Source organism: Conger conger, chromosome 2 (genome assembly GCF_963514075.1).
Source record: "Conger conger chromosome 2, fConCon1.1, whole genome shotgun sequence".
NCBI classification, from domain to species: Eukaryota; Metazoa; Chordata; class Actinopteri; order Anguilliformes; family Congridae; genus Conger; species Conger conger.
The window spans coordinates 20,410,561-20,423,402 of record NC_083761.1 but is presented as its reverse complement, the minus strand read 5'-3'; the positions used below and the strand labels follow the sequence as shown (position 1 = coordinate 20,423,402).

At 42.3% G+C, this 12,842-nt stretch overlaps 1 protein-coding gene across 1 annotated transcript; it reads right to left on the bottom strand.

The window, feature by feature from the left end:
- Positions 1-5,670: 5,670 nt before the first annotated feature.
- Positions 5,671-12,842, bottom strand: hoga1 (4-hydroxy-2-oxoglutarate aldolase 1). The gene is made up of 7 exons (XM_061231919.1): positions 11,978-12,842; positions 9,772-9,900; positions 9,154-9,281; positions 8,046-8,180; positions 7,715-7,811; positions 6,444-6,577; positions 5,671-6,020 (listed from the first exon to the last, which is right to left on the bottom strand). The coding sequence occupies exons 1-7, from the start codon at positions 12,189-12,191 to the stop codon at positions 5,871-5,873; spliced, it is 987 nt and encodes a 328-aa protein (XP_061087903.1). The 5' UTR covers positions 12,192-12,842; the 3' UTR covers positions 5,671-5,870.

The following is a 12,842-nucleotide window of genomic DNA, read 5'->3' as shown; positions in this document are numbered from 1 at the left end:
ATAGGTTACTGTGAGTCATTCTTCACCATCGATCAGATTTGTTTTATTGGGATAGCTGCTATCTGAGGGCAAAATACAGGGGAACATTTGACAGGTCAGCAGTTTCAAGATTGCCACTAGATTTTCCAGGATTGAGAGTCAAGAGGAAGGTTCATTTTGTCTCAAAAACAGGAGGGCTAGTCGGAGGATATTTCCCTGTTTAAATCTGCTTCCATCCTATCCAGGGCTGCAGGTGGACCCTGATGGGACCCTGATGGGACCCACCTGCTCACCGCAAGGCAGTGGTAACCAAACCTGCTCCAGGAACCATGCTACCATCTTATAGGTTTTAATTTAAACCCTTATTTGTCTCACCTGACTTTACAAATCAGCAGCTCCTCTAGCTGTGGAATGAGGTGTACATCATTAGGGTTGGAGTGAAAACATATAGAACAGAAGGGCCTGCTGCCGTAGGCCGGGGCAATATTGGCTCAGGAGGTAAGAGCAGTCGTCTGGCAGTCGGAGGGTTGCCGGTTCGATCCCCCGCCCGGGCTGTGTCGAAGTGTCCCTGAGCAAGACACCTAACCCCCAAATGCTCCTAACGAGCTGGTCGATCCCTTGCATGGCAGCTAATCGCCGTTGGTGTGTGAGTGTGTGTATGAATGGGTGAATGAGAAGCATCAATTGTACAGCAGTTTTGATACAGGTGATATATAAATGCCAACCATTTACCAGTCATCTGGCAGTCAGAGGGTTGCCGGTTCAATCCCGCCCTGGGTGTGTTGAAGTGTCCCTGAGCAGTGCACCTAACCCCCAATTGCTCTTGACAAGCTGGTTGGTGCTTTGCATGGCAGCCTGTCTGTGTCAGTGTCATTGTCTGTGTCTGTGTTTGTGTGAGTATGAGACTTGGTGAATGAAAGGCATCAATTGTACAGAGCTTTGGATAAAGGTGCTATATAAATGCAACATTTACCATTTATTTATTTAAGAACAGCATACGTCTGGAGCAGGAGCAGCACCAGCAGGAGGTTGAGTCACCTGCCTCCACAGCCCTCAGTGTGTGACCCTCTGGGATAGACAACAGGGTTGGAGCCCTCCCCTTTTCTCACGCACTCACTCTTTATCTCTTGCTTTACCCCCTTTACCCTCTTTTTTGGCTTTTGTGCAGCTGTTTTGCCAGTGTCATAGGAGTACTCTGGTCCTGGAGAGCTGCAAGGTGTGCTGGTTTTTGTTTTCACCTTAATTCCAGCAAACTAACTAACTACTTTAATTGATCAATTAAGCGCTGAGTAACAACAAAAACCAGCACACGCTACTGGTCTCCTGGACCGGGAGTGAGGACCACTACTTTGGATACTATTGGTACTGTGTCAAGATTGGTCCTCAACATAGAAAGGACTTCTGCTTCTTCAATAAAATAAAACTTAAAAGGATTACTGGGTTTGGTTCGGATGCAGTTGGGCATTTTGAGATTCAGGAGATGCATCATGATTCATGAGGTCAGGGTCCCACTCACCTGAAGGATGGAAGAAGGGATGTTGGGAAACAGGTCATACAGGATGGGAAGACTGGATGGATTTTTTTTTTCTTTTGCAGGTTAAATAAACAGGTTGAGCGGGTTTGGATGGCTGTCAGGGATTGTCTAAAAACTCTTTTCTAAAGCGTTATTTTAAAAACTACCCCGAAGGATAAGCTTCAAAGGTACTGCCAATGTATTTTGAGATTATTTGTATATGTTGCAGAATACATTTTACAACATATGCAGCTTTAAAATAAATATTGATATACTGCATATTGATACAATATATTGACATTACAGAGTTCATGAAAGCTTACTTGCTTGTCACAAACCAATGATACCTGAGAGCTCTGCTCTTTCTAGTGACTCAAGACTGCACATTTTTTTCACAGTTGTAAATGGGTCACTTATCATTCTGCTAGAACAGGGTTTTTTTTATCAACCGTTTCTGCTCCCCCACTCAGGCTCAAGGGCATCCAGGGGCCCACCGTCATACCTTAAAAAGGGTTATGTTTAAAAAGGTTTTTTTGTTTTTTAAGAGTTTTATATTTTTTCATATTTTCTCAAATCTATGTACAGTCATTGCATATCAAGTCTAGCCAAAGACCCCCTTCAGTATGTTCAAGAACCCCTGTTGAAAACCCAGGCATAAGAAGAGAGGCCTTCCTGATCTAGTAATGTACTTTATATTAAAAAATAAACGTGAATGGTGAATTTCTGGAAAACACGTATATAATTGTGTCTTTTGGAACACGGCTTCAGTATGTTTGTGTGTGAATGAGTGTCAATCAGTCAGTTTGTAAAATATTTATAGTTTTGGTTTTTCCCATCCACAGCCAAGAGGAGTGTTCACACATCCCTATGGCAGAGTATTGGTCCTTTCCCTGAGCTCCCAGATGATTAGGCCATATGTTTGGACAGAAATGTAAGAGCAAGGCTTGATCCTCAATGTATAATATATAGTGCAACTTACCGAATGGAACAAATCATAGTGTTTGACAAGGTATTTTTAAAAGGTATTTTTTATTGGTGTACAAGTTTTTCACTAATGTCACAGTCCATAGCAACCCATTATGGAATTCATGAAGCCTCACTCTTCCATCACTCCATATGTAAGCAATGGACACAGAATGGTCACTGTAAATATACTAGTCACCAGCATATAGAATTCTTCAGGGGTTATGCAACATCACTCTTCAATGAGAATGTCATTGAACTCATGCTTAGTTGAAGGTAGATTTGTCTCAGGTGTTGTTCCAAAATACCCCATAAATGCTTGCTTCAGTTCATATCGGGTACTAGAGACAGGGTGCGTTGTACGGGTAACTTTACTTTTGCATCGAGCTCTTAAACCATTGGGTGACTACTCTGTGTACAGAGAAATTGTCATCCGAAAGATGTATTCCCCTGGTCACAGAACAATGCCCACAGCTCCAAGTAACGTTTTTTAGATTATAGTTTTGTTCTTCCATAACAAACAATTTGCTGAATGATCCTTGCGCTAATATCAAATGATTTAGCAACATGCAGGGCAGGACATTTTTTTTAAATACTGAAAGTGGGTTTTAATCAACTGGAAAGGAGCATGCTGTTTATGAGATACATGTGGTATGGTAAGAAAATTGTGAAGCACTTCAAATCTGTGTTTGATGAGTACTTAATAACATACAAGATATACACAACAATGGGGAAAGACGCTTATGAATTTCAAATGGCTGTACCTCAGAAGCCAAACCCTTTTCTACTAATACATGTATTCGTTGTTATTATTATGAAAATAATAATAATTCTTCTTCTTCTTCTTCTTCTTCTTCTTATTATTATTATTATTATTATTATTATTATTATTATTATTATTATTGTTGTTGTATTGTCTATTAATAGAAAATGGCCACATTTCATTTCAGAATTTCTGTATTGTAGTGTTTTCTTGGAAGAAATGTCAGTGAGCAGTATTGCCTCAGCTGCGTGGCCTTGCTGAAAGATTTGTTTGTTCTTGTTGGTTTTTCACTGAAATGAGATACATTGTGATAAAACAAAGAGAGGCGGCGTCTGCTATAGCAGATGAACAATGATTTCCCTCTTCGGCAGGTATTTATGTGCACTCACCAATCATCAGATCCTCCAGCACAATGCTGTACACCTGCAGGGGAAGGATTTTGGACTATGGTCATATTTTGTAGGTCCATAAGTGTTGACTGGAATTTGCCGACAACCCCACCTCCCCTCCCCCTCCCCCTCCCCTCCAGGTTCAGTCACAAAAATAGCTTTAAGGTGTGTTAATCTGGACTTTAACCTGTTTGCATATTGTGTTGCCATGGCGACCATTTGGAGTTCCCTTAATTTGTATCATCTCAATTCCAAGTGCTGCAAGTTGCCTAATCAGTGGTTGCCATGGCAAAATATTAAAATATTCTCCACTATATGTCTATACCTGACAGCAAAGGAGAGTGTGAAGAATAATACAGTGTCTTTTGTTCTACAGTGGCGGGTGCGCATGGTGTTTTTAACATGTATTTTAACTCGGCGATTAATGGAACTGTTAATGTTTCACACTTTCTTTGAAAGTTGTCTGTTATCTTATCAGCTAAATGAGCTTTATGTCTCCCAAAAGCTTTACCAATGTGAGAACTGCAAAAGGCTGTCTCTGTTATTCAGGTGTCGCTGAGGGAGAAGTGACAGCCATGTTGTTGAAGTCACTGTTACTGAAATAATAGTGTAATTTGTGTGAAAAATATGTACGATTAATGAATAAAAAAGTCAGCCATTCTCAGTAGTGTACCGACCCCCGGCTTCGTCTTTGATTTATCTTAACAATGGGCACTCTTGTTATATTGCCCTATTAATTACCATTTTAAATGCAGTGCTGCTTGATTATTATTTCTAATATTTGTCTATTAATTGTACTTGTATGACTGTAATTGTATGATTGTTTACCTACTAATTATACAGAAATATTATTTGCGTCGATTTCCACCTTCCCCCACTTCGGTGCGACAGTTAGTTTTGCAGTAAAGAAAAAAACTAGTCAAAACCCACATGCATCTTTAAGTGCCATTTGGACTTGTTCTGAACCTCTATCTGGGAATAGGGGGGGGGGATTTATGACAACGGGTGCTATTGAAGTCAAATCCTGTCTCAAACCCCTCCCCCCCGCAGTCCCCACCCCCGCTCGTTAACCCACATCAATTCTGTTTTTGCTCAAGGTTTGACTCTAGTGCAAGGCGAATAGAAAGCCACTCAAAAGCCAATGCACACGCTCAGTCATGCATTTCTCTTTGTAGTCGGGGGGAGGGGTGAATGCTTTTGAGCGTGCGGTTTTCCCAGTATTGAGAGGGCCCTGAATCGCCTGCAGGTCTCTGTACTCTGTAGGGGATATTGGTGACAGTATCGCCCCTTTTGGCAGGCAGGCAGGTCAGTCAGGTTGCTTAGCCGGGGATTTGCAATTGGAACCTTGTCCTCTTCAAGCTCCCGTCTCCTCACCCAAACCCTCCCCCACCATTACCTCTACCACACACACACACACACACACTTCAACACTGTGCATGGTAGGGGTGGGACTAAAAACATGCCACGGTTTTTTAAACCTTCTGAATTGAGATGCCAGAGATGCTTCAACTGCAGTGATGTTCCTATAAGCAACAGTGCCCCCCTGTGTTTGGTTTCTGAATTGCACAGACAGGAAAATATTTTAATTAAAGGCAAAGCCAAGCACTGCGAATAGCACAATGCTCTCATTTTCTCATGTAAGCTATTACCCAGACAATGCATACAAATACATGACAACCTTACAATGCAAAACAGATAGCACCCACTGTATGTTCATGTTATTCACATCATATAATTGTAGATCATATTTAGACGACACGGATGTCAAACAAGAAAACGGCATTGCTACTTCTCAGTAAGAAACAAAGGACGGGGTGCAAGAACAACTTTGTCACCCTTATTAACAGTAATGGTTGAACTAATGGCGAAGAATTGTTGGTGCATGTTTAATAAATACTATAGATTTTAATACAGACAATTCACTGCCCAGCAAAGCTAACTGAAAAGTAGAAGCACATTTGGTTGCATGTAATTCATTTGCATGCGTTAACAGCACTCCTACATTATTTGAGCTTGGCTGCGTTTCCTGGCCACTGCTGTAACACACAATACACAACCAGATGTTTCTGAAGCGGTCACCCAAAATATTTTATTACATTTAATGACAGCGTAGTACAGCGGAAACCTTTTATTAAAAATAAGCACCGTTTTAGTGTTACTGCAGGATTTCGAAAAATCAATTCACTTAAGTGCTCAAGTTTACGCCAGATCTGTCCCGCATGACTCCTCCTTCGCCAGCATGCCCACAGCGGTCGTGTTGTGTTCAGAGCCAGCCATTGGAGGAAAAGTCCTGCCGCAGCGCTTTGGACTCCGCCTCCGACAGCGGCTGCAAGGGCGAGCGGCACACGCCGCCATGGTAACCAAACCACTCCATCGCCTGCTTCAGCGCGGCAACCCCAAACTTCCTGGTCACCTGGCGGGAGCGACGGTCAACATTTTAAATAACTGCAATGTTAAGACAAGGGTTACACATACATGCCTACACCCCAATTCTCCAAAATATGTGCCAGGTGCAGCAGTCTTCCAAATTTAGCACATATGAGAAAGGGTAAGGTCTAAGCTTGAGTATATGCTGTGTTGGGTATATGAACAGGGAAAGCAAAAATAAAATATCTGTAACAGCATCGATTTATAACTTAGGAATAACAGTAGTGCCATAGTGCCTAAGAATACGTCTAAGAATATGTTTAGTTCTTAGGAAAGGTGATTTGGTCATTGAGTGACTGACCCCTAAATCAGTTCTTACCAGACAATGCCTGAACTCCCACTCCACAATCTAAATATCACATCCCCCATAATGCCTCCCCAACTAACACCACAGTGCCTAGCAGCTTACCGCAGCGTTGGGTTCGATGAGTCTGTACTGTAGCGCTTTCGCTGCCTCCCATTGGCCGGACAGGCACAGCTCCTCCAGTTGGCACACCTGGCTCCCTAGAATGTTGGCTAGGGCACACACCCCGCCCACAGCCCCTGAAACCAGGCCGAAAATCAGAGACCAAACTCCACCGCTAAAACTAAAAAATATGTCAATGTCTATTTCCATTACTTTTGCAATAGATAAAACAAACCTATTGCCCAAGAGGTGAATGAGTTTCCACTCATTTCAAGATTTGCCAATGGGGTAATGTAACTTGTCAGGCAAGCAGTACCTTTGATAATATTTTCTACTTTAGTGGGGGAAAAACAAGATTTTAACTCTCATTACAAGACTATAACACAGTGTCAGGAGCTTAGAATCGACGTCGCAGAACCCTGAGATGAAGGGAATGTGGAATCCATGCCGCGAGGAGCGGTTACGGTCCGTGGTTCACCGCGGTCCTCGCCCACGTCGTGTTCTATGCAAACACCGCCCTGGGGACCTCCCCAGAAGGAGCTAGTGCCGGCCCTCCCTACCATTAACCGCTCTTTCCTGCCCTCACCACCCCCAAAAAGAAACATTCCCTCTGCCTTCCCATTCTGAGTGACAGCCTGCATAGCCGGATGGAATACCATTGGGGGGATATCAGAGCGGTGCCGATTGGACGATCCACTCCCTGCAGGTTCACAGCTCCGCCCACTGCAGATCACATTATACATTGGTGCATCCTGCCCCTCAGATCAGTGAAACGGGCGGGTGGGGAAGAACATGCCTTTTTATTTTTTATATATACATATATATATATATATATATATATATATATATATATTTTTTTTTATTGCCTGTGAACATTACCATGACGTCCACCTGCCATCAAATACCCCAGGTGGCCACTGGGATCAAACAGGGTGGACACAGTTCACAAGGATCCGAACATTCGGAGAGGTGAATCATAAAGCCTTTCCGTTAACAGAATTTAAATCAAACCCACACACAGAACTTCACATCAGGCGAGATGCAGGAGAAACCTTCAGACGTATCAGCCAGGCAGATAGAGACATTTAGAGGCGAGAGACGCAATCAAAGCTGGTGGAATTACAGGTAAAATCCTGGCAGACACGCGACTGTCACCAGGGCACAGTAGCTCGCAGGGGCTTTTTAAATAAACACTGAGATTCGCCGAAGAAGAACTGCCGATTCACGTCTGTCGGAGGAGGTGGTGGAGGAGGAGGAAGGGATCCGAGTCTTACCCACGGAATATGCAGCCATGAGAAAACCCGCTGAACCAGCCAGAACCTGAAAATCCTCTGAGCTCGTTTTGTGAATAATAAGAGCTATTCTTGTGATCTGTCAGAGGAGGAGGGAGAAAAAAATAATAATCACAGCCTGCCGCTAACAGTCTGTCAAGTAACTCTCAGGGGAACTGGACTTGCAAAAAAAAAGAAAAGAAAAAAGAAGAGAGACATGGAATTTAAAAAAAGTACTTGATTAAATTACACTTACTGTTATATCACCCTTGCACATGAAATGCTAAAAGATAAAATGTATTTCTTTTTTGCTTTTAAAAAAAAGGTGCCTTACATCCCCACCACTGTCCTTGAGCCCCACTATGTTGGGGTGTTGAGAGAGGGTGACCACCGCGTCTATGGGCAGATCCAGGCCTGTGTTTCCAGGCACGCTGTACAGAACCACTGGCACCGGGCTGGAGTCAGCAACCTACAGTGGGCAATGCAGAGGGGGTGTCAGCCATCCCCTACCTACCCCATTCATGCACAACCTGGTGCTCCACAAACTAGGCCTGCACTGGAAATAGCCTTTTAAACGTTTTTTCATTATTTTTTGGGGGGTTTTTTTAAGGTTCAAGTCTTACAATGAGACTTTTTTTTCCCCTCTCTCATGTAGACAGAAAATTTGAGCTTTCTTATAGTAACATATACTTATACTTGACAAGTGTGATGACGTGTTGAAAAGGGGAATACTGTGTCACATCACTGGCAATATGTTTGCCTTATTTAGCGAAAAAGTAACAGAAATAAGAATTTAATTCAAAACATAAAATGAAAATAATATGACATTTACTTTTTTAACCTAACAAAAAAATAAGTCAATTTCAACAAGTATTTTAGTCCTACATTGAGACTTAACATCGTCTTTTACTTTTTTGCAAATGAAGACAAAACCATTGCCAATGAGGTAAGAAAGTTTGACTCATTTCAGGATTTGCCAGTGGAATAAGAAAATATCACAAGCTAATATTCTCAACTTTAGAGAAAAAAATATCTTACAAGACTAAAACGTCATTTTATTCAGTGCAGTCCCTCAACATGTCAGAGGTGAGCCATAGCTGGTGTCATTTGGGCAACACGTGCACATCTAAAGTACAACTGTACTAGTTCAGCTCGACAGACAGCAGAAACATTGGGCCAGTTTCACGCATAGACTAAGAATGGAGATTCTGCATACAAAACTTGATTTAGTCCAAGACTAATCTTAATCTGAGTCCGTGAAACCTGCCCTTTATCTTTCTTGGTGTGAAACATTAGGTTCTTTTGCAATGAGTGCAATGTGAATTGCTAGCGAGTGCTAACGTACTACAGTTGTACAACTGCTAGTTAAAGTACAGGCAGTTCAATGGCAGGCCTAGGCAGCAGCAGTAGGAGGCAGCTAGCTGGACTGCGCAAGCGGTCACCTTCGTGTAATGCTGAACGAGGGCCCTGCTGTCCATCCTGCCGCGGTAGAAACACGGGGTGACCACCAGCACAGCGTCCGCTCCCGCGCCAGCCATCAGCTGGCTCATCTGCACAGTGGCCATCGTGGCTGGAGAGGACAGGCCCACTGTTACCGCACATAGTCCTGATCGCTCACCTCACAAACCCACAACCCCCCCTGCTGCACGGTATGAGGAAAATATACAATACGCCATAACGTTGTTGAATATCATGAAGATTATACGACTTGCGATAAATAAATAAATATCAGAGTGTGCAGTTCTAATGTATTTCTGCTTTAGGTACACTGTTTGACCCCAGACGATGAATAGCCTATGCCCACTGAATAAAAAATTTTAAAAACGTTATTTCAGACATGCTTTTATTGAACAAATTGTACATGAACAGCCAATCAATACAACAATGACAATGAATTGAATCCTTGAATCAATTCATTGTCAAGGGTCTATGTTGCCAGTGTACCTAAAGCTGAAAGCCATTAGAACAGTGCGCAGTTCAATATTTCCCGATATCGTGCAGCCGCAGTATTGAGTGAAGCGGTGAGAGGCCGTGCTATAGCTACAGTATATCACACTCACATTCGCAGCCCGATCCAGCCACCACCAGCTTGTCCTGAGGCAGGGCCTGCCTCACCCTGCGGACCACCTCCACCCGCTCCTCCACTGTCAGGTACGGGTACTCTCCGTTTGAGCCCTGCACCACCAGGCCTGTGGCACAGGGAACAGGCAGGGGCACCAGGCATCATCAAAATACACAAACAACAGGCAGAGTCAAGGGGCCAGCTTTCCAGCTATTCTTCTTCCAACTGTAGCGTAATGGTTAAGGTAAATGACTGGGACACGCAAAGTCAGTGGTTCTAATCCCGGTGTAGCCATAATAAGATCCGCACAGCTGTTGGGCCCTTGGGCAAAGCCCTTAACCCTGCATTGCTCCAGGGGAGGATTGTCTCCCGCTTAGTCTAATCAACTGTACATTGCTCTGGATAAGAGCGTCTGCCAAATGCCAGTAAATGTGAACATTGTAATGTAATGATATGAAGTCGCCCATGGTCCATGGTCTCTTTCATGGTTGGCTTCTATGGTAAAGCAGAACAGGAAGGCCAACTAGAAATCAGCACTTGAATAAAAACACAGATCCCACCAACCAGGAGCTGTGCCCAAGATACTCACAAGTCAAGGGATAACGAACAACTCTGGTTGAAGAATGAATGCATTTCATTGATCAATAAATGAAACTAAATCAAAGTGGCAATTGGCAATCAAGCACAAACTGACATTGAGAAGTTTCAATAATGTGTGTGAGGGTGCAAAAAGAGAGAAATGAACACACAACTCTCACAGACAGCTATTTGGCGTGAATCATCCTCAACTTTCATTCTACAGTATAATGGCAACAATGGCTGACCTTCATCTGAGCATAAGCGAAAAGAAGGAAAAAAAGAATGCCAATCCAACAGGGTTATCCGGGGGGAAAATATTTTCCATGTCTATAAAGACTGAAAGAAGAAAGAACCAAGTGCAGTCAAAATAATTCATATATCCCTGCAACAACACAGGAAATATAAAACACAATCAAACCTTTATAATGTCAGAGAGAACAATCATTTAAATGCAACAGTAAGCTCCCCAAAAGTCATTTCCGAATACTGTCAAATTGGCTTTTGTCAGAAACACTTGCTTTGTGCAAGAGGAAACCAATGGCTCTGGGAATACCGTGTAGACCTGTGTAGTGCTGTCTCTAGTCCATCAGGGGGCCACCTGTGCCAGCTCAGTTTGAACTGCGGAAGAGGGGTGTCTGCTCGAGGTGTGGAATTACCTTGTCAGCGTCCCAATACTAAAAAGAAAATGTGTCCCAAAAAAGGAAATAAGTGGAGGAAAGGAGGATACTTTAGTACTGGGACGCACCCCCATTTCCCAAAGTGTCGTGCTGTTACGTTTTGATTCAGCACAACGTGTAATGTTACCCTGACCTTTGACTTTCAGACAGTTGCGGAGAAACTAAGCCACTATTAAAGCTGTAAATAACTGAAATAATTTCGCCTTGTCTCTTAGTAAGGATTAGTAGGGTCTTGAAAGTTGAAAGACTAATCAGAGGATTAGTAGTCTACTACATATAAATCCCACTCCTTTGTATCAGAAAACGTACAGACATGAGCAGTGCGCTTTTCTGCACTAGTGGGTACTTCAATGCTGTCCATATTTCTTAACTAGGTGCTTCCAATCCCTTACACTTAAGCCACATTGGGCCAGTTTCACAGACATAGATTAGTTTAGCTTATTTCCCTTAAACTTAACAAAATGGAAGTTTGACCTGATAGCATTTGCTTTGTCTTTGAATTCTTCATTATCAACCAAATGTGTCACTTTTTGACCTCTCTTTATTTAATCATTTGCAATAGTACAATATTAATACAGACTTTTATTCTTTGTTGTATGTATAGCTATTTCCGACATAATGTGGTTTAAGAGGGTAAATAATACCTCTGGAAAAGAATAATTGAGAAAGAATAATATCTTTTTACCATTTTTGCAATTGGGAGTGGAAAGAAAACCACCATACACAGTGGTACCCCAGCACCAAGCCTGATAACCACTGACTTAGGCCACTGAAAGGACAGTCAAGAGTGTAATTTTACATAAACCAAACACAAAGTAAATTTATTTCTACTCCCTTGTCTGTCGTAGGTATATACATGGAATCATAGCAATTGGAAATTGGTGGGGGAAGGAGGGAAGAAGCCTGAAAATGCAAAACAATTTGAAGTCCATTTTTGTATTGGCCTACCTCTGAAAGAGATTTTGCCATATTTCTCTAAATTAGCATTCAGTTTCTGATAGTCCACTTCTTCCTTCTCGGTGAACGGTGTGGCTATAGGAGGGTAGATTCCTCGAATATCCAATCTCTGAGCTCCAGAAATGTGGGCCTTGGTCCGCTTCCATGCTGTATTAACGCTTCCTCTATACGTAATCGAATGGGCTTTTCTGAAGAAGGCAAGCATTCTCACGGAGTTTATGCCACAATAGCAAACTATAGCAACGACGCCAACTAACTAAAAGCAGATTTTATTGGTAATCTATTTAAATGTTTCCCAGTTAATATACAACGCCGCTATCTAAATATTGACTCTGCGCTGGGTGGGCAAACTTGCTCCAAAAAGAAAAGCAACTTAGCAGACTGATAGAAAGTTACATATAAACGAAATGTTGCGAGTATCTGAGCACTGGACGCAATTTTTGTTTGGTTTTGCTTCCAACCGCGCGTTACTGCACTTCTCGTTAGCTAACTAGCTACATTTGGTTGCTTGTTCATTTGCTGTGTTATGCATTGTAGGGCTGCAACGTGCAAATAGCTATATTGCAATAAATGGCAACATGCAATTTATTTTGTCTTGAAAATGATTACTTTCGCTTCGCTTTCGATTAAGAACAAAGTAATTTAAGTTTGGTGAAATATTGATGTTCGTAATTACCAACTTGATGGCATGTTCACAGTAGCCTGCTTATCGACAATGTAAGCGTAACTTATTTAAAACACTGACGAATTATACTTTTCTAAACGACTAAGTAAATCGGATTGGATACATTAGTAAAATTATAAATAACATCTTCAGAGATCAGAACACGTTTGCCCTCTCCCCAGACCAGCTGGC

What these genes read in the sequence shown, in the direction of transcription:
- hoga1 (XM_061231919.1), bottom strand. Translation starts at nt 12,191, where the DNA reads ATGCTTGCCTTCTTCAGAAAAGCCCATTCGATTACGTATAGAGGAAGC. An exon ending in TCGTTCAGCATTACACGAAG is followed by an intron (nt 8,181 to 9,153) that starts GTGACCGCTTGC and finishes TGCCCACTGTAG; the next exon opens with GTTGCTGACTCCAGCCCGGT. An exon ending in TCATCGAACCCAACGCTGCG is followed by an intron (nt 6,021 to 6,443) that starts GTAAGCTGCTAG and finishes CGCTCCCGCCAG; the next exon opens with GTGACCAGGAAGTTTGGGGT.